The sequence below is a fragment of the Scyliorhinus canicula genome, chromosome 9 (assembly GCF_902713615.1).
Source record: "Scyliorhinus canicula chromosome 9, sScyCan1.1, whole genome shotgun sequence".
In the NCBI taxonomy this organism is placed as follows: domain Eukaryota; kingdom Metazoa; phylum Chordata; class Chondrichthyes; order Carcharhiniformes; family Scyliorhinidae; genus Scyliorhinus; species Scyliorhinus canicula.
Genome location: NC_052154.1, coordinates 75,790,415 through 75,816,277, shown reverse-complemented (window position 1 = coordinate 75,816,277; position 25,863 = coordinate 75,790,415). Strand labels below are relative to the sequence as shown.

Here is a 25,863-nt window from a genome sequence, read left to right as displayed (position 1 = left end):
CCTCCAGCCTAGTTGGCAGCACCTTTGCCAGTATCTTGGCATCCACATTCAATAAAGATATGGGCCGAGACGACCCACTCTTGAGGTGCTTTGTCCTTCTTCAACAACAGGGAGATTAAAGGCTGTCCCAAAATTTTTGTGGTGGAACAAATTTTTGAGCTAGCACCTCAAACATCCCCACCACCTTCAGCGCTAGCTTGTCTTCAAACTTCTAATACTCCACTGGGAACCCATCCGGCCCTGCCGCCTTCCCGGACTGCATCTTCCGATTGCCTCCTTTACCTCCAGTTCCCCCCAGCCCAGTCCTATCCTCGTCCCACACTCTCGGGTACACCAACCTGCCCAGGAATTTCCTGATCTCTTGTTCCTCTCCTGGTAGCTTCGATCTATACAGCTTCTCGAAAAACTTAATTGATCTGCTCTACAGCCACTATCAATTTTCCTGTCCTATCCCGCACTCAGCTGGCGCACTGCCTTTCCCGTAGACAACCGGTCAAACCGAGCCTGACGTTCCTTCGTCTTGACAAGAACGGTCAGATCTGCATCTCCCACATACCTCCTGTCTACCTCCAACATCTCCTCTTTGACGTTTCTCCCTCTCCTCTTTATCCAACTTGGCCTTAAATACTCCCTCACTACTGTCTTCAGGGTCTACCACACCACTGTCTACGATACTTCCCCTGTACAATTAAATCCCATATACTCCTCAATCACCTTCCCGATCTTATCACAAAAGCTTTGGTCCCCCAATAACCCTACATCCATTCTCCACCCCGGCCTTTGGGTTGCCCCCCTCTCCAGGACCACATCCACCCAATGCGGTGCACGATCCAAGATCGTTAACTCCAGCCAGCAACGCCATCCCCACCACAAAATAATCTATTTGTGAATATACTTTGTGTACCGGGAAAAGAACAAATACTTTCCAGTACTGAACAAGGTATACTTTCTACCTATACAGAACTGAAGGGAGCTCGACTTCCTCCTAAACCAAGATGGATAATCAAGCTGGATAATCAAGCTAAGAGCACTCTGTGGTGTTGTACATTAGTATAAATGGAAGCAGCTCCACAACATGGTTCAAAAGCTGCTCTCAGCATCCAATCTACAGCACTGAAATATCCAGTCCAGCAGCAGGTAACAAGTTCAAATTATACTCTCACAGTAGCTGCAAGCCTTCTGCATTGGGACCTATAGAAGACGTAAAGTTCCACAAGAATCAGCAATGCTTTTGTTACCCTTTTAAATCGCTACATTTTAGTCAGGAACCAAGACAGCGAACATTGGCTAGATATTCAGCCGAGTCACATCAATCCCAGCCCTCATCCAAAATCCATACCATCACATTGGTCAATTTTTCCTTGCCGAGATTGTAAATATTTAACACCAACGCATTGTAGAGTTCTTTGCCAAAAAACACCAGTGTTTAAAACTTCAGGAGTAGGAATAACCTCGTCTGTGCTGCATCACTCTAGGATTCTCGGCCTACAAGTATCACCGGAATGCACTGTACCCTGCTGCAGTTGACACTCACATATTGAAGTTGTAATGACCTGGGTAGTTGGTGTGAAGGACAAATTTCTTCACCTGATGCGTGGTGGCGTCAAACAGAACGTCCTGCCGAGGAGAAAGAGATGAATAAAAGTAGCAAGAAGTGAGTGAACAGTGTAAAGCCACCTCATTAATAAGTGAGACTGCTGATACGCACCACTCCCAGAGTAAAGTAGTTGAAAAAGTAGTCATTGCACTTGGAGGGAACCTGCTTGTGAGGGGAGGGAGAGTGGATCTTCATCTGTAGAAACAAAGAGCAAACAATCAATAGCCAGAATATGCACAGCGCAGTGTTGCAATGGGGCAGACCATCAAACTTGGCTCTGCGTATACACATACAAAATCTACAGCAATTTGGACAAAATACATGCGGTTTCATAACTCGAGTCTCCACAGCCAATAAAGGATATTTCTCTCTGTTACCACCCAATGTTGGATGTGGGACCTTAATTAAGTCTTCAGGACATGAAGTAAAACTGTACAGAATAGAAAGGTGCTTCTACTGTTTAAAGGTCACTGGTATTAAACAGAAGATGGGAACGGTTCTATGTGAAAGCTGCACAAATTGTTTAAAAAGCAATTTGAGGGACTTCCGGTTACGGCGATGCGGAGCTAAGCCGCACATTCGGCAGTTCCCGCTATTAAAGGACTTTTGGTCCTATTTTAGGGCCCCAAACGGCGCTGTTTCGACAATTCCCGGTGGGGGAAGGTGTTTGGAGGAAATTTCCCCGAAATTTATGGTGCTTACCCGGAGTGGGGCAAAGGAAAAGGCTGCAGCAGCTCCTCAGGAAAAGCGGGGGAAGGAGGACAAAATGGCGGCCGGCCAAGCACCCGAGGACTGGTGGAAGTGGGCGCAGGAGCAGCAAGCTGCTCTTCTGCGCTGTTTTGCGGAGCTGAAGGCTGAGTTGCTGGACTCCCTGAATGAGACTACTAACAAGCTGCTTGAGACCCAGACGGCCCAGGGGGTGGCCATTCGGGAGTTGCAGCAGCAGGCCGCTGAGCGGGAGGAGGAGGCCGTGGTCCTCGTGGGGAAAGTGGAGTTGCACGAGGCACTTGACAAAAAGTGGCAAGACCGCTTGGAGGAGCTGGACGTTCGCACGAGGCGAAGGAATTTGAGGATCCTGGGTCTGGCGGAGGGGCTGGAGGGGTCGGATCTTCCGTCTTATGTGACCACGATGCAGAGCTCGTTGATGGGAGCGGGGTCCTTCCATTTGCCCCTGGAGCTTGAGGGAGCCCACAGAGTGCTGGCCAGGAGGCCCAAGACCAATGAACCCCCACGGGCGGTGCTGGTGCAGTTCCATCGATTCAGCGACCGGGAGTGTGTGCTGCGCTGGGCCAAGAAAGAGGGGAGCAGCAAGTGGGAGAATTCGGTAGTGCGAATCTACCAGGACTGGAGTGCGGAGGTGAATAAGCGGCGGGCCGGGTTTAACCGGACGAAGGCGGTGCTGCATGCCAAGCAGGTCAAATTTGGAATGCTGCAGCCTGTGCATCTGTGGGTGACGTATAAGGACCGGCACCACTACTTCGAGTCCCCGGAGGAGGCGTGGGCTTTTGTACAGGCGGAGAAGCTGGACTCGAACTAGGGTCTGGGGGCTGCAGGGTCCGGTGCACTATGGTCGTTGCTGTTTTTGCTGTTACTGTTTTTGTAACTTTGACAGGTGTTTTTTAATGCTGGTTTTTTTACTTTTAGGTGTGGCAGGAGGGGGGATGACCCCATGTCGGGAGGGGCCGGGTTTTGGCGGGAGTTGCCGGGGTCAGCAGAAGTCAGCTGACTCACGGAAGTACCATGGAGGGTGCGTCGCGGCTAGGAGGGGTCCTAGCCTGGGGGGGGGGGGGGGGGGGGGGGGGGGGGGATAACGGGTTGCTGCTGGAATGGCCAGGAAGGAGCTGGTGTGGTCCGGGACTGTAGAGGAGAGGCGTTATCGTCATGGGGAACGGGTTGGGCGGGGTGTGCTGTCCTGGGGCGAGCAGTCGATGAGCTATGGCTAGTCGGCGGGGTGCCCTCTGATCCAGCTGATCACCTGGAACGTGAGGGGGCTGAATGGGCCGGTTAAGGTAACTAGGGTATTTTCTCATCTGAAGGGGCTGAAGGCGGACGTGGCTATGCTCCAGGAGACCCACTTGAAGGTGGTGGACCAGGTTAGTCTGAGGAAGGAGTGGGTGTGGCAGGTTTTCCACTCAGGATTAGACGCGAAAAACCGGGGGGGGGGGGGGGTGGCGATTCTGGTGGGGAAGAGGGTGGCATTCGAGGCGTCTGAGGTGGTGTCGGACAAGGAGGCAGATATATTATGGTGAAGGGTAGGCTGCAGGGAGAGAAGGTGGTGCTGGTTAATGTATATGCCCCGAATTGGGATGATGCTGGCTTTATGAGGCGCATGTTGGGCCGCATTTCGGACCTGGAGGCAGGGGGCCTGATCATGGGGGGAGACTTTAACACAGTGCTGGATCCCACACTGGACCGGTCCAGTTCAAGGATGGGTAGGAGACCGGCGGCGGCCAAGGTGCTGAGGGGGTTTATGGACCAGATGGGAGGGGTGGATCCCTGGAGGTTTGGGAGGGCGAGGGCACGGGAATATTCCTTTTTCTCCCATGTCCATACGGTTTACTCCCGAATAGATTTTTTCGTCCTGAGCAGGGGATTGATCCCAAAGGTGCAGGATGCCGAGTATTCGGCCATAGCAATTTCAGACCATGCTCCGCACTGGGTCGATCTGGAGATGGGGGAGGCACGGGACCAACGCCCGCTGTGGAGCCTGGATGTGGGGATGCTGGCTGATGAGGAGGTGTGTAGGAAGGTCCGGGGAAGTACTGAGGGGTATCTTGAGACCAACGACACGGGGGAGGTCCGGGTGGGGATGGTCTGGGAGGCTCTGAAAGCAGTGATCCGGGGGGAGCTGATTTCCATCCGGGCCCATAGGGAAAGGAGGGAGAGGAGGGAGGGGGAAGAGACTGGTGGGGGTGCTCCTGGATGTGGATAGGAGGTACGCGGAGGCACCGGAGGAGGGGTTGCTGGGGGAACGGCGTAGTTTGCAGGCCAAGTTCGACTTGTTGACCACCAGAAAGGCGGAGACACAGTGGAGGAGGGCGCAAGACGCGGTATATGAATATGGGGAGAAGGTGAGCAGGATGTTGGCGCATCAGCTCCGTAGGTGAGATGCGGCTAGGGAAATTGGTGGAGTGACGGAGAAGGGTGGGAATGTGGTGCAGAAGGGGGCAGAGGTGAACGGGGTCTTTAGGGACTTCTACGAGGAACTGTACCGGTCGGAGCCACCGATGGGGGGGGGGGGGGGAGAGAATGGAGAGCTTCATGAACAGGCTATGTTTCCCAAAGGTTCAAGAGGAGCTGGTGGAGGCGCTGGGGGCGCCGATAGAGTTGGAGGAGCTAGTCAGACGGATTGGTCAAATGCAGTCAGGCAAGGCGCCGGGGCCGGATGGGTTCCCGGTGGAATTTTATAAAAAGTATGCGGATCTGGTGGGCCCCCTGTTGGTGCGAGCCTTCAATGAGGCATGGGGGGGGGGGAGGGGCTTTGCCCCCGACAATGTCACGGGCGCTGATCTCTCTGATCCTGAAGCGGGATAAGGACCCCTTGCAGTGTGGATCATACAGGCCAATCTCGCTCCTCAATGTTGACGCTAAGTTGCTGGCGGAGATCCTGGCCACCAGGATAGATGACTGTGTGCCAGGGGTGATACACGAGGGTCAGACAGGATTTGTCAAGGGACGGCAGCTCAACACGAATGTGCGGAGATTGTTAAATGTTATTATGATGCCGGCGGTGGAGGGGGAGGTGGAGATAGTAGTGGCGCTGGATGCAGAGAAGGCGTTTGATAGAGTTGAGTGGGGGTACCTATGGGAGGTGCTGGTGCGGTTCGGATTCGGGGAGGGGTTCATCAAATGGGTGAGGTTGCTCTACGCGGCTCCGATGGCGAGTGTAGTTACCAATGGAAGGAGATCAGAGTACTTCAGGCTCTACCGTGGGACCAGGCAGGGGTGCCCCCTGTCCCCCTTGCTCTTTGCACTGGCGATAGAACCTTTGGCTTTGGCGCTGAGGGAGTCAGGGAGGTGGAAGGGCCTGGTGCGGGGTGGGGAAGAACATAGGGTATCGCTGTATGCGGACGACCCAGAGGGGGGAATGCAGGGGGTGATGGGAGCTGTTGGCTGAGTTTGGGAGCTTCTCGGGCTACAAGTTAAATCTAGGCAAGAGTGAGGTATTTGTAGTACACCCGGGTGATCAGGAGGAGGGAATTGGGAGGCTCCCGTTTAAGAGGGCAGTGAAGAGTTTCAGATACCTGGGGGTGCAGGTGGCCAGGAGTTGGGGGATCTCCATAAGCTTAATTTTACCAGGCTTGTGGAGCAGATGGAGGAGGAATTCAAAAGTGGGACATGGTGCCGCTATCGCTGGCGGGTAGAGTGCAGTCCGTCAAAATGACAGTTCTCCCGAGGTTCTTGTTCCTCTTTCAGTGTTTGCCCATCTTTATCCCTAGGGCCTTTTTTTAGGAGGGTGACTAGCAGCATCATGAGCTTTGTTTGGGCGCATGGGACCCCGAGGGTGAAGAGGGTCTTCTTGGAGCGGGGTAGAGATGGTGGGGGGCTGGCGTTACCCAATCTCTCGGGGTATTATTGGGCAGCCAATGTGTCGATGGTGCGCACGTGGGTGATGGAGGGGGAGAGGGCAGCATGGAAACGGATGGAGAGGGCGTCCTGTGGAGATACAAACCTGGGGGCCCGGATAACGGCGCCGTAGCCGCTCCCTCCTACGAGGTGTACCACGAGTCCGGTGGTGGCGGCTACCCTCAAGAATTGAGGGCAGTGGAGGCGACATAGGGGGGAAGTGGGGGGCTCGATGGAGGCTCCGTTAAGGGGGAACCATCGGTTTGTCCCGGGGAACATTGATGGGGGGTTCCAGGGTTGTCACAGAGCGGGCATCAGACAGCTGACGGACCTGTTCATTGATGGGAGGTTTGCGAGCCTGGGGGAGTTGGAGGAGAAATTTGGGCTCCCCCCTGGGGAACATGTTCAGGTATCTGCTGGTAAAGGCGTTTGCTAGGCGGCAGGTGGAGGGATTCTCTTCGCTTCCCGCGAGGGGGGTGAATGACAGGGTGCTTTTGGGGGTCTGGGTCGGGGAGGGGAAGATATCTGATATCTACAAGGTAATGCAGGAGGTGGAGGAGGCGTCAGTAGAGGAGCTGAAGGCTAAGTGGGAGGGGGAACTGGGGGAACAGATCGAAGATGGGACATGGGCTGATGCCCTGGAGAGGGTTAACTCTTCCTCATGTGCGCGGCTTAGCCTCATCCAATTCAAGGTGCTGCACCGGGCCCACATGTCCGGGTCTAGGATGAGTAAGTTCTTTGGGGGCAAAGACAGGTGTGTCAGGTGTTCGGGGGTCCAACGAACCATGCCCATATGTTCTGGGCATGCCCGGCACTGGAGTTCTGGAAGGGGGTGGAGCCGGGAGTGCAGGAGGCGAAAGAGGCCGGTGTGCTGGCCTTTGCGTCCCTAGTAGCCCGGCGGAGGATCTTGCTACAGTGTGGAAGGATGCGAGACCCCCAAGCGTGGAGACCTGGATCAATGACATGGCGGGTTTTATTAAGCTAGAGAAGGTCAAATTCGCCCTGAGAGGATCGGTACAAGGGTTCTTTAGGCGGTGGCAACCTTTCCTCGACTTTCTGGCTCAACAATAGGGTACTGGGTCAGCAGCAGCAGCAAGCCGGGGGGAGGGGGGCGGGGGGGGGGAAGGTTGACTATATTTGCTTATTTAATTTTAATTTATTTTTAAGTTTTCTTGTTGTTTACTGGGTTTGGGGGGGTGGTACATGCGTTGATACGGTCTTGGGGGTGTGACAGTTATTATGGTGTTTTATTGTTGCTTTTCATTGTTTGTTGTTATATTTTCTGTAAAAAATTCCAATAAAAATTATTTAAAAAAAAAGCAATTTGCACTGGATTCAAAAGTTATTCACGAGAAAGATCTCAAAGTCAGACTTTAAAAAAAAACCATTTTATTGAGGTATTTTTGGTATTATAGCAACAACAAAATAAACAATGTACATGAAACTATAAACATAGTGCAAAAGCCGTCTCCCTCCCTTACAGGTCCCACCTTTATTAACCCCCTACTCGAAGCTCAATTAACTAATCCCCCCACCCTGAGCCCACCCTAACAGTGACCCTCTCAAGGTGAACTTGATTTTCTCCAAACAGAAAGCTAGCCATGTCCGATAGCCAGGTCTCCGACTTCGGGGGCTTTGAGTCCCTCCAAGCTAATAGTATCCGTCTGTCTCCGGGCTATCAGTGAAGCAAAGGGCAGAACGCCTGCCTCTTTCTTCTCCTGGATTCCCAGGTGTTCCGACACCTGAAAATCGCCACCTCCAGACTCAGTGCCACCCTTGTTTTTAACACCATGGACATGACATTTGCAAACCCCTGCCAGAATCCCCCAAGCTTCCGACATGCCCAGAACATGTGGACATGGTTCACTGGTCCTCCCGCACATTTTGCATACCTGTCTTCCACCCCAAAGAATCTGCTCATCTGGGCCACTGTCACGCGAGCCCGATGAACGACCTTGAATTGCATCAGGCTGAGCCTGGCACATGCTGCAGATGCGGTGACTCTACTCAACGCTTCCGCCCATAGACCATCCTCTCTCTATTCTCCCAGCTCCTCCTCCCACTTGTGCTTCAGTCTGCATCTCCTCTGACCCCATAAGTTCCTTGTAAATGTCAGAGACGCTCCCTTCTCCTACCCACCCTCTGGAAACTACCCTGTCCTGAATCCCCCTTAATGGTAGGAGCGGGAAGGTTGACACCTGTTTACGTAGGAAGTCCCGCACCTGCAGATACCTCAATTTGTTTCCCCTCGCCAACCTAAACTTCTCCTCCAGCGCCCTCATACTCGGAAAGCTCCACTCTATAAACATATCCCCCATCCTCTCAATCCCTGCTCTTCGCCATATCCGGAACCCCCCATCCATACTTCCCGGGGCAAACCGGTGATTACTAGAGATTGGGGACCGGATCGATGCTCCCTCTGCTCCCACGTGTCTCTTCCACTGCCCCCAGACTCAGGGCCGCCACCACAGAGCTGGTCGAGTACCATGTCGGCAGAAATGGCAGAGGGAGTACAGTGCTGGCGGAAGCGACAGAGGCTCAGTTACCAATGCTCCCAGACTAGTGCCCTGGCATGAAGCCACCTCCATATGCTCCCATGCCGACCCTTCCCCCACCACCCACTTCCTGATCATGGCTATATTCGCCGCCCAGTAATAGTTACTAAAATTTGGCAGCGCCAGCCCACCCTCGCCCCGACTCCGCTCAAGCATTACCTTCCTTACCCATGGGGTCTTGCCCGCCCAAACAAAGCCAGAGATCACTTTGTTCATCCGTTTAAAAAAGGACCGCGGAATAAAGATGGGGAGACATTGAAACACGAACAGGAATCTCGGGAGGACCATCATCTTCACCGTCTGCACCCTCCCAGCTAACGACAACGGGAGCGCGTCCCATGTCCGAAAATCGTCCTTCATTTGGTCTACTAGACGGGCCAGATTTAATTTATGCAGCCGGTCCCATTCCCGCGCCACTTGAATGCCTAGATACCTAAAGTTTCCCCCCACTAACCTAAACGGCAGCTCCCCCAATCGCCTCTCCTGTCCCCTCACCTGGACCGCAAACATCTCACTTTTCCCCATATTTAGCTTATACCCCGAAAACCGGCCAAATTCCTCACGATTTCTTCCATTCCCTCTATTGGGTCAGATACATAGAGAAGCAGGTCGTCTGCATACAGTGAGCGGTGCTCTACGTCTCCCCCCCACCCTCCACCAGCCCCTTGAGGCTCTCCGAGCAATTGCCAATGCGAACAAGTGAGGAGAGGTGGCATCCCTTTCTCGCCCCCCCGGTGCAGTCTAAAATATTCCGATGTTGTCCTGTTCATCCGTACGCTTGCAATAGGAGCCTGATACAGCAACCTGACCCAGTCAATAAAGCCCCGCCCAAAACCGAACCATCCCAGTACCTCTCAGATAATCCCATTCTACCTGATCAAAAGCTTTTCCTGCATCCATTGCAATCACTACCTCCACTTCCCTACCTTCATGATCTCAGAAAGTCGGACTTAACAGTGTAACTCTCAGGGTTCACAAGTGGACGGCAAAAGGCTGCACCGTGACGGTCCCATAATCCTCCACCTAACCACCCCCAAGTCAAACTTGCCTTGTCTTCAGACTTGTAAAAGACTTTGTGTGGAGATCCCAGAGCACTCAACACATCCTGGCAGGAATCCCCAAAATACACACAACGCTCAAACGTATGCATCTTTGTATCAGCCAATACCCCAGGGCCACAACCTGCAACCAGAGAGAAAAGGGTAGCTTAGAATCAGCTCACTACATGGAATAAAGAAACATGTTACAGTTCTGTCAAGGCAGTAACATCTATTTAAGGAAGTTACCAAAATACCGGCACCCAGTGACAAAGCAGTCTGCTTCGCCAACATGCTACACTGAAATGTTGACATATGGCTTTCAAACATTCCCTACATTTCCCACCCCTGACCAAACACAATAGTCCAGCTGGGTTCGGCAAGAAATGTCAGAGACACTACAAAGCTATTGCACCAGGTTACCCTTCTGCAACTCAGAATCCAACTTTAAATAAACACCAGCAGAAATTAAAGGGTCACCTGTCAGCATTCGCAGCCAGGGGACTATGTCTGACCCAGAGTGCTCATGTTCAGAGGAACAGAAATAAAGAAATCCCTGTTCCCAGGAGCGTTACTGTGTTAATCAGTAATAAGTTCTGCAGTAGTCCACAATCAGTTAAACCGTAACCAGAGCACAATTGAAGTCAAATTCCATCTTTATTACATAGCATTCCATGATCTGTAACCAGCAATTTAGGGATCAGTTTATGAAATTCTGCCCATTTAAGCAAACCAACAAATATATCCAATGAGCAAATCAAATTCGATTTTTATCAGATGAAATTACCAAAGATGATTAAAGTTTTGTACATCGCACTCAAATTCCAATCACCTTTCCAATGCAAACTTCAGATCCTGAAGCTTTACAAAAGAGATAGCCTGATGTAGAAAGGAATGCTCTAATTTGGAATTAAAATGTACTGTTGGAGCTTCTCAATTGTCACAACCAACAAGACCAAAAGGTCAAAGGTCAGTCCAAAGTTAGCTGAACTGAAGTCAGGAGTGGCACTAGGCGAGTTGCTGTTTCAGAGAGCAAGCACAAGATACAACAGGCTGAATGGCCTCGTTCTGTGCTGTAACCATTCTATGATTCAATTCTGTAGGTTGGCATTGGGGCTCATGTAACTGGATTCATCTCAGGTTTAAGATTATCTTTGCTTTTGTCACCAGCATATTGGACAATTCCAATGCTTCCCTGGCCAGTCTCTCATGCTGTATAAACTTTAGCTCAATCAAACCTCTGCTGTTTGGAGTCTAATCTACCCCTATCCTCATTGAACAGCCACTTTGTGCTCGCTCAGTTGCATTCACTCCTGGTTCCTGAGCTCCTGGAATTCAAAATTCACCTGCCAGTGCCCAAAAATCGAGAGAACTAGTGAGGGCACAAGGGTAAGCAAATGCAAGAGCGAGCGATATATAGAGCATGAGAGCAAGCATACGCAAGAGCATGTTTTAAATATAATCCCGAGATAGACATATATAAATATAACATTAGATAGTATGTAAGATATAAGGAGAGATATTGGGGGGGGGGGGGGGGGGGGAGAAGAGAGAGAAGAGAGAAGAGAAGAGAGAGAAAAGAGAGAGATAGAGGCACACTCGGGTAGTCAGGACTAATTGGTTATTTCTGATTTGCAACAATACCGGCACCCAGTGACAAAGCAGTCTGCTTCGCCAACATGCTACACTGAAATGTTGACATATGGCTTTCAAACATTCCCTACATTTCCCACCCCTGACCAAACACAATAGTCCAGCTGATTCACCCCATCAGTGAACAACCGGAATCTTGCAATGAGACGGACATTTGGATGGGCCACTGTGTACCAGGAATCAACTGATACAACCATATAAATAAAGTGTTTACATTATCAGGTCAGATGTGGGTATTCTGCAATGAATAACTCATTCCTAACTCTCCAAAGCAGGCCCATCATCGAAAAGCACAATACTGCGGATGCTGGAAATCTGAAATAACAACAGAAAATGCCAAGAAACTCTGCAGGCTAACTCTCTCCACAGCGTCTGTGGAGAGTGTTAACATTTTGAGTCTAAATGACCATTCTACAAAGTTTACAGTCCTCAATGTTGAGTCCAGAGGGCTGTAACGAGCCTAATTGAAGTTGAGGTGCCATTCTTCCAGTTTGTGTTGGGCATCACCGGAGCATTGCAGCAGGCCTAGGACAGACACGTGGGCTTGAGAGCAAGACGGCGCGTTGAAATGGCATGTGACCAGAAGGTTGGTGTCACGCTTGTCACCAGAGCAAAGGTGTTCCGCAAAGTGGTCACCCAGCCTGCATTTAGTCTCCCCAATGGACAAAAGAACTGAACTCCAGAGGTCAAAGTGACTGCCCTTGACATCAAGGCAGCATTTGACGAGTATGGCACCAAGGAACCCAGCAAAACTGGAGTCAATGGGAAACAGAGGGAAAACTCTCCATTTGTTGCAGTCATACCTGGCACAAACGGAAGATAGTTGTGGTTGTTGGAGGTCAGTCATCTCAGTGCCAGGACATCACTGCAGAAGTTCATCAGGGTAGTGTCTGGGACCCAATCATCCTCAGCTGTTTCATTAACGACCTTACTTTTAACATATGGAATCCTATAGTAAGCAACTCACTCCCCGACTCTCCAAAGCCTGCCCACCACCCGTGATGGAATACTCCCCACTTGCCTGGATGAGCGCAGCTCCAACGACCATCCAGGACAAAGCAGCCCGCATGATTGGCATCCCTTCCACAAACATCACTCCCTCCACCACCAACGTACAGTAGCAGCCGTGTGTACCATCTACAAGATGCACTGCAGGAACTCACCAAGGTTCCTTTGGCAGTACCTTCCAAACCCATGAGCACTACCAACTATTTTGGGGGGGGGGGGGCGGGCAGCCAGACATGTCCAAGTGCTGTTTTCAAAATTGCCATCATTGGGACATCATCTACAAGGCTCTATCTTGAGTATGATGGAATGGTTTAACAATAACCTGCTCATTGTCAGTTTGGGTTCTGCCAGGGTCACTTAGCTCCTAGACTAAATCACTGGCTTTTAAAGCAGACCAAGGCAGGCCAGCAGCACGGTTCAATTTCCGTACCAGCCTCCCCAAACAGGCACCGGAATGTGGCGATTAGGGGCTTTTCACAGTAACTTCATTGAAGCCTACTCGTGACAATAAGCGATTTTCATTTCATTTCAATTACAGCTGAATACTGGAGATGAGGTGGGAGTAACTACCCTTGACATCAAGGCAACATTTGACAGAGTATGTCATCAAGAAGTCTGAGCGAAACTGGAGTCAATGGGAATCAGGGGGGAAACTCTTTGCTGGTTGGAATTATAAGTGGCATAAAGAAAGATGGTTGTGGTTGAAGGTCTATCATCTCGGTTCCAAGAAATCACTAAAGGAGTTCTTCAGGACAGTGCCCAGGGCTCTATTATTTTCAGCTGCTTCATCGATGACCTTCCTTCCAACATAAGATCAGAAGTGAGGATGTTCGTTGATGACTACACAACATGAACAGAATGGGAATGGAGGGATAGGGCCTCCGGAAGTGTAGAAGGTTTTACATTAGACGGACAGCATGGTCGGGGCAGGCTTGGAGGGCCGAAGGGACTGTTCCTTACATTTCTTTGTTCAGTACAATTCATGACTCCTCAGATACAGAAGCAGTCCATGTCCAAATGAAGCAAGACCTGGACACGATCCAGACTTGGGGTCATATGTGGCAAGTAACATAGGTGCCGTACACACACACCAGTGCCATGTAATGACCATCTCCAACAAGAGAGAATCTAACCAAACCACCCCCCTCCCCATGGCGGCATTAGCTGAATTGGCACTCACAGGGCAGCAGGTCCGATTCACGGCTTGAGTTACTGCCTGTGCGGAGTCTGCATGTTCTCCTGTGTCTGCGTGGGTTTCCTCCGGGTGTTCCGGTTTCCTCCTTCCAATCCCGAAAGACGTGCTGTTAGGTAATTTGGACATTCTGAATTCTCCCTCTGTGTACCCGAAATTAAGGCGTGCAGAAATCTTCGTAAAGGGAGTTCAAACATCTTCGGTGAACCAGGAAAAGTCCTTTCACAGACTTGATCATCAGCCTTGTATTGTGTGGTAATTATACGCTGGATTTAACTTATAGGTCTACTTGATTTGGATGTTGCTTTGGAACAGGGGAATTCATATGAAGTTCAGGGATCGAGATATATTTTGTGTGTGTTTAGTAATTCATGTTCTTAGAGTAGTGTAGTCTTGTTCGTGTGTATTTATCTTTTCTTTAATTTAGTAAATAAATAATTGCTGCATAACAACTGGACTGCGGTGGTGTGGTGATAATGCCACTAGATGAGCAATTCTCCCACAGTCCAAAGATGTGCAGGTTAGGTGGATTGGCTGTGCTAGATTTCCCCTTCGTGTCCAAAGTTTGGGTGGAGTTATTGGGATGGGGTGGAGGCGTGGGCTTAAATGGGGTGCTCTTTTCAAGGGCCAGCACAGAGTTAATGGGCCGAATGGCCTCCTTCTGCAGTCTCAATTCTATGATTATTCTCACTGGGGTTTCACTTGACTCTTCACACCATTCCAAAACCAAAACAATACATCTCCATGAACTGGTGCTCCAAGTTGAGATAATATCAGCGAGATTTGTGACAACAATGACATTTAGACGATCCACTGAAGCAGTTCAGCAAGGCTCCATTTCAAACCCATGACCACTAAAACAGAGAAGAACAAAAGCAGTAGTGCATGGGAACACCATTACCTGCAAGCTCCCATCCATTCTGACTAGAAACTGTTCTGCCATTCCTTCACTTTCACTGGGTCAAAAGTCTGGAACTCCCTCCCCAACAGCACTCTGGCTGCATCTACACCACATAGACTGCAACAGTTAATGCAGCAGTTCTTCTCAAGGGCAATAAGGGATGGGCAATAAATTCTAGTCTTGCTACCACACCCATATTTATCAAATGAATACAAAAATGCTTGAAAACGGGAAATATTCAGTGATTGGCTTGCACTCCATTTGGATCAACTGATGCACAAGTTAATAAGAACATAAGAACTAGGAGCAGGGGTAGGCCATCTGGCCCCTCGAGCCTGCTCTGCCATTCAATGAGATCATGGTTGATCTTTGTGTGGACACAGCTCCACTTACCCACCCGCTCACCATAACTATTAATTCCTTTACTGTTCAGCAATCTATCTTTGCCTTAAAAACATTCAACGAAGTAGCCTCAACTGCTTCCCTGGGCAGGGAATTCCACAGATTCACGCTTGATGGAAGAAGTGGGAAACATCCCAAGCACTGCACAACCAATCTACCCAGCAGTGGCCAGAAGCGATTCTAAAACGACTGCATTCACGAGTCTAGCAGTGAAAACCATTTCTTTGGGACACTTGCGTGGGACTGACGTACATCAGCCTTTGCCTTCAGCACTCCGTGGTCTCTCACTGACTTTGATTGGCTGGTAACCATGACAACCATGCCCATGTTCGTCATGAAATCATGTGACTTATACTCTGGGGAGCACCATTAGGAAGGCATGACCTCCTTCTGAATAAATGATAGTATCCTGTCCCAGTTAGAGCTTTGAACTGGGAATGCAGAGCAGGCAGGCATGCATGGGGTCTGTAAGGGCACAGCCATACCATGGACAGGAGGGGCTTTTCGAGAATAGATTTTGCCCAATGCCTCACTCAAGTTGTTTTTCATTTTGCAGGAAATCAAATCCTTCCAGTTGATGCTGGAGGGACCTACTTCCACATAGTAACAAGAATAGGATGGCTAAATAATATCAGATCAGAGACGCAAGCAAAATAGATTTCAAATCATGACAGTTGGGAAAGCAGGAAAGTAAAAGCGACTAACAACACACGCAATCCAGGTTCTCAGTAAATTCTCCATATCTCAAATGACTGACAAAGAGAATTGGGTGTTCAGCGTTAGAATTTACCCTCCAGTGAAGCTACAGCGTTAAAAGCAGCCCTTTCCAAACCTCTGCCACTACCATAAATAGGCCCAAACAACAATAAATAAACAAACATGTAAACACTACGAGGTCAACTGGGTTTTGCCTAAATGATTTCCAAGGCTTAAAGACTGCAAAGTTCTCATTTATGGGCTCTGCTTCAGCTTTCAATAATGAGTTCTCACCCAGCTATATACCATTTAATATTTTAATGATTTTCTCAAGAGCAGTTCAAATTCTAAATCTATGGTGAGTAGGGCAGCACGGTAGCACAGTGGTTAGCCCTGTTGCTTCACAGATTCAGGGACCCGGGTTCAATTCCCGGCTCAGGTCACTGACCCTGTGGAGTCTACACGCTCTCCGAGTCTGCATGGGTTTCCTCTGGGTGCTCCATTCCCTCCCACAAGTCCCAAAGATGGGCTTATTAAATGAATTGGACATTCTGAAATTCTCCCTCAGTGTACCCGAACAGGTGCCATAGTGAAAAAAAAAATGAAAATCGCTTATTGTCACGAGTAGGCTTCAATGAAGTTACTGTGAAAAGCCCCTAGTCACCACATTCCGGCGCCTGTCCGGGGAGGCTGGTACGGGAATCAAACCGTGCTGCTGGCCTGCTTGGTCTGCTTTAAAAGCCAGCGATTTAGCTGAGTGAGCTAAACCAGTGTGGTGACTAGGGGATTTTCACGGTAACTTCATTGCAGTGTTAATGGAAGCCTACTTGTGATACTAATAAAGATAAAGAGACCGGTTAAAGGGAAGGACTTCAATGAGGCACATTAAATATTAAAGGTACTACGTAGATGGGCAAGCCCACACCATTTCTTTCAAGATTTGCTTTGTAGTAAGAACAGAAGCCATAAAATGTTTAAAGCAGACTAGGAAGAACACTTTAAAGGTGATAAATGTTTGGAATTATTTGCTAATCATGGTATTGGCGCAAAAAACCATTAGCGGTGCCCCAAATGCAGCAGCAAGAGAGTCAGGCTTACTAAACAGTTGAGTGCTGATTGTTTCTCTTTCCTTTTTAAAAAAAATAATTTTAGAGTACCCAATTAATTTTCTCCAGTTAAGGGGCAATTTAGCATGGCCAATCCACCTAATCTGCACATTTTTGTGTTGTGGGGGCGAAACCCACGCAGACACGGGGAGAATGTGCAAACTCCACACGGACAGTGACCCAGAGCCGGGATCGAACCTGGGACCTCGGCGCCGTGAGGCAGCAGTGCTAACCCACTGTGCCACCGTGCTGCCCTTTGTTTCTCTTTCCTAAGCTTCATCCTTTCTTGCACACTCCCACATCATGGGTGCTTCACATGTGAGTCAAACACCGATTGTACAGAGCATAATCCCAATCGCATTGGTCTAAGAACATTGGAGATAACTATACAGCCCCTCTCAGCTGCTCTGGCAGCTGACTGTATTTAAATTTGGGAGCTTCCTGGATCATGGAGTTCAGTATCACAAAACATGGCTTGTTCAACCACTGAGCCAAAGGATTCAACAAGTACATTACACCACTGTCCTTCAGGTAATGCTACATGGCTGATTGACCCTGGTATTTCTAGTTGCACAAATGCAACTGGGGCTGTTTAGCACACTGGGCTAAATCGCTGGCTTTGAAGGCAGGCCAGCAGCACGGTTCGATTCCCGTAACAGCCTCCCCGAACAGGTGCCGGAATGTGGCGACTAGGGGCTTTTCACAGTAACTTCATTGAAGCCTACTCGTGACAATAAGCGATTTTCATTCATTTTCATTTCAAATGCTTTGAATCTTCATTTTCTTCTGAAGATAGTGATTCCTAATTGGGTACGATTCCACTTGTGAGCCTGGTTTCTCCAAAGTGCCTGTACCTTCTGCTTGAGTTTGGACAAAGGAGCTATCCAACTACAGGAGTCATCACAGCCAAGCCTAATTACATACATGGACTTTCAGTTTGCACGCACTGGAATTTCTGAAGATTACACGAGATACGCTTGAACCTTTTACACTCCTAAATCAGGAACACAAATCAATCTGTCACCTCAATGACAGAGTTTAGTGGACTCAGCACAATAAACAACATGCTGCAGTACAAGGCTCAGCCAGGCAGTGCATTTATTCATCTGAACCAGCAGAGGGAGACAAAGGATAATTCCAAGAGAGAGTCAGACATACAGCTAGTTTGAGAACGCCCTGTGGGGCTGGGTTAACTAGTTACTACAAACTACAACTTCTTGGGTTCCGCTGGTTATTTAGTCATAACAACACTCCAAGGATGCCCTCCCGCCTTCATGGGGAATGAAGCGATATGTTCAATATATATGCTATTGAACATTATGGAAAAGCAAACTGCCTTGCTGCTGTCAATACCTGGAAGCTCTTTCTGAAAAGCATCAGTTACACCTTGTATTTTTCATCAATAGGCATTTATCAAAGTCTGGCCTCTGCAAGGGTATTTAAATGCGAGATTCATAAAGCCAAAGGGGTCAATCTGTAAATAGTGTAATTTGACATGCACTGGAACATTTTTTTTGAGTAAACTCTCATTTACAAACATTGTGCTCTCACATATTGATGGGGAAAAGGCCAATATTCCAGATAGGGGTTGGCAATGTGTAGGTAATAAATCAGAAAGCCCAGTGTCAGACTGCAAATAATACTGACTATGCATTTCTGCATCTTAAGACACCTCAACAGTCAGATATTGAATGATTTTTTAAATACAGCAATGCTACATAAGCAAACACAGCAGCTACTTTACATATCAAACCCCATGAACAGCACAGGATTAAGGATCAGTTTACATTTTCACGCTATTTTTTAAAAATCGGTAGCGTTTGGGTAAGAAGGTTGGTCAAAGAGAACTCGCTGCTCTGAAGAGTGTCACTGAACCACACCCAAGACCCCGCAATGACCAGAACAGACGAGAGTCGCAGCTTAAGCCCCTGATAACATTGTTTCTTCAGGGCTCCATTGGGAGTATCAGCCTAGATTAACCACTCAAGGGCAGGGATGAGGCTTAAACTCTCAAACTAGGGTGGCATGGTGACATAATGGTTAGCTGCCTCACAACACCAGAGACATGGGCTCAATTCCAGCCTTTGGTGACTGTGTGGAGTTTGCACATTCTCCCCATGTCTGCGTGGGTTTCCTCAGGTTGCCTCCCATCGTCCAAAGATGCAGTTTAGGCGGTTTGGTCTTGCTAAATTGCCCCCTTAGGGTAGGGTTGCAGGAATAAGGTTGGGGATTGGGTCTAGGTAGTGTGGTATTCCGAACGGTTGGTCAGACATGATGGGCCGAACGGCCCCCTTTGACACCGTAGGGATTCTGTGATTCTGACAAGTCACACTGATTGAAGCAAGCAGCAAAGTCGGGCAAGATTAAAAGTTGTTGGTTGCATTTTCCAGAAGAAAAAGCATATGTTTATTGGGTTGACCTGTCAATGCTCGTAATTTCCCTCAGCCAATAACCAATACTGTGCCCACTCTCATCAGCCTGCGTGACTCCCACTGTGTATGGTGATGGGACACATTTCCTGGCTTTTCTCACATACACACCTTAGCTGCCCCCTTTCTATATATGACTAAACAGGGTGACTATAGCATCACTTGCGCTCCTTCATGTAAACGGGTCACTAGATTTCCCCTTTCCCAATCCATACCCCAAAAAAAGAGAGTGCAAAATGATTTGTGTTTTACCTGCTGTCAGCAGTCGCAGGCGGAGGCCCAGGGGTCCCACACCATCTCTTAATACTTCAACAGTCTCTGCATACACGTTACCATAGAAACAACTGAGTGGCATCGTGGGAGCTCTATAAAAGCCAGATTGATGCACTCAGTACACAAGCAATTCAGGAAACTCCACTGATAAACATATTTATCTTCACATGCTTAGACTCCCTGTATAATTCCCACATTCTGTGTTTTTATGGATTGTTGTTGTCTGGATGAGAGGTTGCAGTGAATATTAAACTCTATAGTGAGCATACTTTATTGTGCCGCCTGTCTTTAATTAGCCTTTAATATTTTACAGAAGTATCATGCATACACTGCGCAAGTAAGTGGCATTGACTAACCAAGCCTAAGCTTTAATTACTATCTGATGGCTGTGGGGCTGTCATAAAAACACCACAAAGGCATTGGCCATTAAAGGGGCACCTGCTGACAAATACAATCCAGGTTTAAACAGCGGGCCAGATCTAGCAATTACCAAATACGTGCAGCTTTAGGGATATGTTTTAAGTGGCAAATTGCTACAAGCTGACGTTCAGCAGTGTTCAGTTCAACTGAATGTTCTGCTTCATTAAAGTTATTGGACAACACAGATTTTTGAATCATGCAAATTTTTTATTTTTTAAAAAAACACATCGCTTGCTGATGGAACATGCAATGCCTACGGCAACCTAACCAATCAGGGAAATCACATGGTGTTCATTCTTTTGGCAGTCTACTTACTTTGTGTCCTGCAGACTGTTTGCAGTGTATATGTACATGCGTTTCACGGTAGCACCATGAGGAATCTGTAGTGAAGCCAGGCCATGTGCAAATTTGGGCTGTGTAAACACAAATTGGTTCAACATTTCTCGTTTTATTACAATCAGCAAGTGGAAATAGCGCATAAAGGAAAAAGAGATTTGGATGCCAACAACCAAGTAATGAGCCCGCACCTCCCACATCAATTAACTTGCTTGTTGCTCTCAATCCACACTATTCATCATACCCAATAACTAGACAGCCTCCACCAATCCAGATCTTTACCTTCATCTTCAATTTCTAATCCAGGATTGGCCCTAGAGTAGTTTCATCCACAGCAGATCTCACTCATTATCACATCATTCGGCATCTTCCCTTCGCGCCCCGCCCCTTCCCTTTGCACCACGCCCCCCTCCCTTTGCACCACGCCCCCCTCCCTTTGCACCACGCCCCCCTCCCTTCGCCTTCTGCTGGCATGCTCACTTCCCCCTTCAAGCCCTTAGCTGCAATCTCATTATACTCAGCCCAGGTGAAGGAGAGAGAAAGACAGGTAAAATCTGCCCTAACAGAAGAGTTGCATCACTGGGCTCGACCAGTTTTTTCATTTTACACCAGAGTACTGTGTGCAGTTCACACTATAGGAAGTGATTGCACTGGAGAGGGTGCAGAGGAGATTCGCATTGGGCTGGTGTGTTTCAGCTATCGCAAGAGGCTGGATAGGCTGGGGTTGTGCTTCTTGGAACAGAGAAGGCGGATAGGGGACCTAATTGAGTCGTATAAAATTATGCAGAACATAGATAGGGTGGATAGGAAGTGACTTTTCTCCTTCGAGGAGGGGGTCAATAACCAGGGGGCAAAGATTTAAGCGAAGGCGAGGAGGTTTAAATGAGATTTGAGGAAAAACCTTTTCACCTCGAGGATGGTGGGAATCCGGAAATCACTGCCTGAAAGGGTGGTAGAGACGGCACCCCAACTTTTAATAAGTATTTAGATGAGCACTTGAAATGCCACAGCACATAAGGCTACAGACCAAGTGCTGAAAAATGGGATTTGAATAGATAGGTTCTCGATGACCAGTGTGCTCACGATGGGCCGAAGGGCCTCTTTCCGTGCTGTAAAAACTCTGGCTCACGTATTGAGCTGCGAGAAATTGTTCCCATCTTTTTCCTTTTGCTTTTCAAACTGGGTTGTTTGGAACATTCCCAAACATATTTCCAGATAGAATGATGGCAGACTGATAGAGAGCATCACAGCTAACCGTAGCCAATCCCTGACCGATGCGGATAGCTTGAATCAATGAATAGTCATTGAAATTGGAAAACCGGGCCAATTTTCTCTCTATTTGATGGAGAGAGTTTTCACATCCTTGGCAGAGATTTACCCTAGTGATCAAATTCTGAACTTCCTGGTTGGTATGACTCAATCCACACTGTGCAGTGCGTGTACCAGCTAAGCCATCAAGGGAGCTTGTTGGGGGTGATGGGTAGTTGTGAGCTTTAGCAGTAAAGAACAATGAATCGCATCTGAGAACAATGGAAAGCTCCAGATCAATTGAGAGCAGGATCATTACAGCTGGTGACCTCACCTCAAATTTTGGAGCTTCTTTCCAGGAGTCCAGTTGAAAGGAAAATGAAAGCCCTCGGAAATTGAGATGAAAAAGTTGTTCAGCTGCATTGTACACTAGAATGCAAGAGAAAGGGAGAGCATTAAAGGTTAAAACTCATGTACTTCAACTTGTGAGCAAGCAGACTGTAAAGGATTCTCTTGGATCCCTCCCAACACAGTTGCACACTCCACTAAAGCATATTTTATTCAAGTCAACCTGTACTCTACTTGTTCATTTTTGTTTCTCTCTCACAAATACCCAGGCCTATTGGCCTACAGGCTCTAGGAACCAGGAAACCCTGATTATCCAGAACCTGTTGCAGTTACAAAGCGGTTGTGTTTGTTGAACTTATGGCTGTGTCAAGCTCAGCAGAACTGCATGGCTTGAGAGGTGAATCTGACCATTGTTCTGGCAATATACACTGTGTGCATCATTCTCACGATGTTACTGCACACAGAAACATTAGGCACAATGCTGCCTCACTTGCTGACATCCGAACCTTTCTGCTCATTCTCTTTTTCTTTGCCTAGATCCCAGAGCGGAACACCCACTATGCAAGGCAAACGATGGCCAACAACAACAAACAGCTTCCCCTGGATCAGAGCAAAAGCCCTGCCCCTACACAATAAAGGATACACTTTATAATCAACACCTACACATGACAGCGACAAAATAGCGGCAGTAAAAATAAAAAGAGCATGCGAGTTTCTCATCCTCCAACTAATTTGCGTTATAAGCTTTACTTTTAAACTCGGTTAATAGGAGCGAGCATTACAGCTAACCTGCACTCAGCAGCATCATAAGAAATGATGAGGAGGGCAGGAAAATAAATCATTTGTCAAAACATCAAAATTCATACGGCTTCACCAATCTCAGGTACAAAGCTCCTGCCTATGTCTATGACGAATTGCATTTCCTTCATTTAACAACTCCCACCCAAGTGCTAATCTGGTGAAAGCAGTTGGAAAATTGGAACCTGCAATTCTACAAATCAAAAAGAATTTTACAGCAGTCAAAGTGTCCATTCAGCCCACTCTGCCTAACAGTTCCCAAAGGGCCACCCCCACTTAATCCTAGTCTCCTGCCCATTCTATTTAAAGCTTCTTTTGTCTCCCAAAATATTATCCACTTCTCCTTTTAAAAGCTGTTGTAGATTCTGTTTTCACCACTATTCCTGGTAGGTCATCCTAGGTGCCATTAACTCTCCAAAATATATTCTCCACTCTTTTTGCAATGATCTCAAATCATGTCTTAACTTTTCCCTATTGACTTCATTGGAAGCCTTTCATTTTTACACCTTGAATTAGATTTGCTGTGCACACGCACACCCAGCAGTTACCTCCAGGATGAGTTGCTCCAAACGACTGGTCAATCTGCTCTATGGTTGGAGCTATAGCCTGAGAGTTGAAGTGTACACCACTGCAACAGAATAAGAAACAAATCAGAAAGATCCATTTAAAAAGAAAGTTTATAACCGAGATTGGAGACTTACCCAGTAGGAGGAAAAGCAGACTACAAACTGTTTTATGTTTCCCCCACTCTTCCCATCCAAAAATCAACCTCGGGGCAAATGATGCATTGCTAGCTGGCAATTACGTGCAGCAGCAGACCCAAGAGGGTCTGGATTGCCAGCTGGAATGCGTGATTTCTTTGAAGCTTGCTCCAAAATATACGAGTGGGTGTAAGTAGACAGCAGTTTTTAGTGCTCCTCCCTATGACAGAGGCATTCTTTCCACACCCTCTCCACTGATCACAATAACCACTGTTCACCACTACTCCTCGCTTTGTGGGAAGATCCCGACGCTGAACAGACTGTTCTTAGTGTTCAGTCAGAATGAATAATACAGCACAGGCACTCGAACCCTTGATATTTTCCCAGTGAACCTCTGCTAGAATGTGCAGCAGCCTAAAGGTGTTTAATGGACCCTTCCAACAAAAGGCACTGGCTGAGCTTCAGTACGTTACCAAAGCGGCTGGTATTTGTGAAAGCCTGCGTGACATCCCTACTGACAAACGTACTGCCCGAGTGCTTGCAACAGCAGCTGGTTAATGATTGGAGCACGAATTTGGACAAATTTTCCCTTCGCGATTGAGAAATAATTAGATCAATTAATTAGAACAGCAAGCATCAAAGCAGAGTTTTTTGTGGATATTGGCTAACATCAATCAAGGATGGTTTAGTTATGCATAGATAAATGCAAGGTAGAAGCTCTGCTAAGCCTGAATCAATGATAGAAGGTCCTGTCACAAGGAAATCCTAAAGAACACACCCAACCTTGTGTGGTTTGGATTAGTAACCATGATGCTTGCACTCAAACCCTTTCCAGAATTGGCACTGAGCACTGTGCAATGAGAGAATAAAAATCAAGTTAACAAATAACTGAAGTTATGGGCTGATTGGATGGTTCATTCAACACCTGAAGCTGAAGGGTTTGAAAGACTAGGGCTTGGATTCCATCTTAAGGTCACTTGTTTGTGATTAAATACATTGGAAAGAATTCACTCATGGTTATAGCTTCTTTAAGAAGCCACGTACTCTTTCAACTTCACAATACTGCTTGTAGTGGCAGCTTCTGGACAGCATTGTGATCTCCAACAATCATTTATCTGCTTAAGCGTCTGCAGAACTAGAAACTTTGCCTCAGTATTGTTGAGCTGAACTCAGTTGCAGACATTGTGAGCCAGTAGAGAAGGTGAAGTGTTATCTGGACACTCTGTTGCAGGAGGCAGTCAAAGTCCTTCAGAGTTGGTCAATGGTTATGGGTAGGAGGGTGTGACTGAGCATCAGACAGGTATGGGCACCTAGGATGCAGTGGAGGGACTTCAGTCCATTACTTTGACCAACATGTCGGAAGTACTCGCTCCCAAGTGGATCAGTGCAGGATAGCAGGTACGTTGGGCAAACCAACCACGGCATCATAGTTCAGGACGTCATTCAAGAGGACAGAGTTAAAAGGAATGCATTGGTGGTAGAAGGCAGTATAATCTGGAAAATAAGAGTTGTTGAGTTCCGAAAGTTGGATTGCCATGGTTAACAACAACTCCTCCCAGCTGGAGAAAAACCTGGATTGACAAGAGGAAGGATCCAGGTGCCATGGTTCATGTAGGAACCAACATGATAGAATTAGGAATGATGTTCGGAGTGTGGTTCAAGGAGTTAGGATTAAAATTAAAAGTAGAACCTCAAAGGCCATAACCTCCAGATGGTTATCTGAGCCACACCTCAACTGTGTAGGGATAAACAAATTAAAAGGTTAGACAGGTGGTTGAAAGAATGGTGTAGGAGGCAGGGATTTCACTTCGTGGGCCATTGGCACTGGGAAAAGACGGAGCTATTTTCCTTTGGGTCAGGCTCCACTTAAACTGGGCTGGGATCAGTGACCTGGCAAATTGAATAATTAGGATAGTAGACAGGTCTTTAAACTAATAAAGCTGGGGTGGGAGGATTCAGGAAATAGTAAATTCAAAAGCAGCAAGGAAATTGTCACGGGCAGAGTAACAGATTAGACAAAACAAAGCAGGGACAGGTGATAGGATAATTGTGACTAAGGTTACGCAAGGGAAAATTGTATAGCAAATTTCCAGAAAGGACATTAGTGAACCAGATGGGATTTAATGACTCATGACAAATGATTTCATGGTCATCATTAGAATTTTTAATTCTGGGCGGTACAGTGGCGAGCTCTGCTGCATACAGTGCCAAGGACGCCAGGTTCGATCCTGGCTCTGGGTCACTGTCCTTGTGGAGTTTGCACATTCTCCCCGTATCTGCGTGGATCTCACCCCCATAACTCAAAGATATGCAGGGTAGGTAGATTGGCCACAATAAATTGTCTCTTAATTGGGAAAATAAGAATTGGTTACTCTAAATTTATTAAAGAAAATTTTTTTATTCCAAATTTTTTTTTAAAAGCCGAATTCAAATTTCACCAAATACCGTGGTGGGATTTGAACCTGGGTCCCCACATCCTGCCTTGGGTTTCTGGATTACTAGTCCAGTGACAACATTGCTACTCCACTCACTGCCTCCTCTTGATTGAAAAATGACCAAGGTTGGGAACTAAATACAGAATTGCAGGATACCTAACA

The 25,863-nt window shown here is 47.7% G+C and overlaps 1 protein-coding gene across 1 annotated transcript in view; it reads right to left on the bottom strand.

Annotated features, from left to right (window-relative positions):
• c9h16orf70 (chromosome 9 C16orf70 homolog) overlaps positions 1 to 25,863 on the bottom strand; it is a 108,746-nt gene that overhangs the window by 21,478 nt on the left and 61,405 nt on the right. The window contains exons 5-11 of the mRNA XM_038806940.1: positions 23,114 to 23,193; positions 21,754 to 21,848; positions 20,151 to 20,248; positions 19,395 to 19,507; positions 9,767 to 9,900; positions 1,709 to 1,792; positions 1,535 to 1,617 (exon numbers count right to left, since the gene is read on the bottom strand). Coding sequence (XP_038662868.1) covers positions 1,535 to 1,617; positions 1,709 to 1,792; positions 9,767 to 9,900; positions 19,395 to 19,507; positions 20,151 to 20,248; positions 21,754 to 21,848; positions 23,114 to 23,193 — 687 coding nt within the window. The remainder of the gene's footprint in view (positions 1 to 1,534; positions 1,618 to 1,708; positions 1,793 to 9,766; positions 9,901 to 19,394; positions 19,508 to 20,150; positions 20,249 to 21,753; positions 21,849 to 23,113; positions 23,194 to 25,863) is intronic.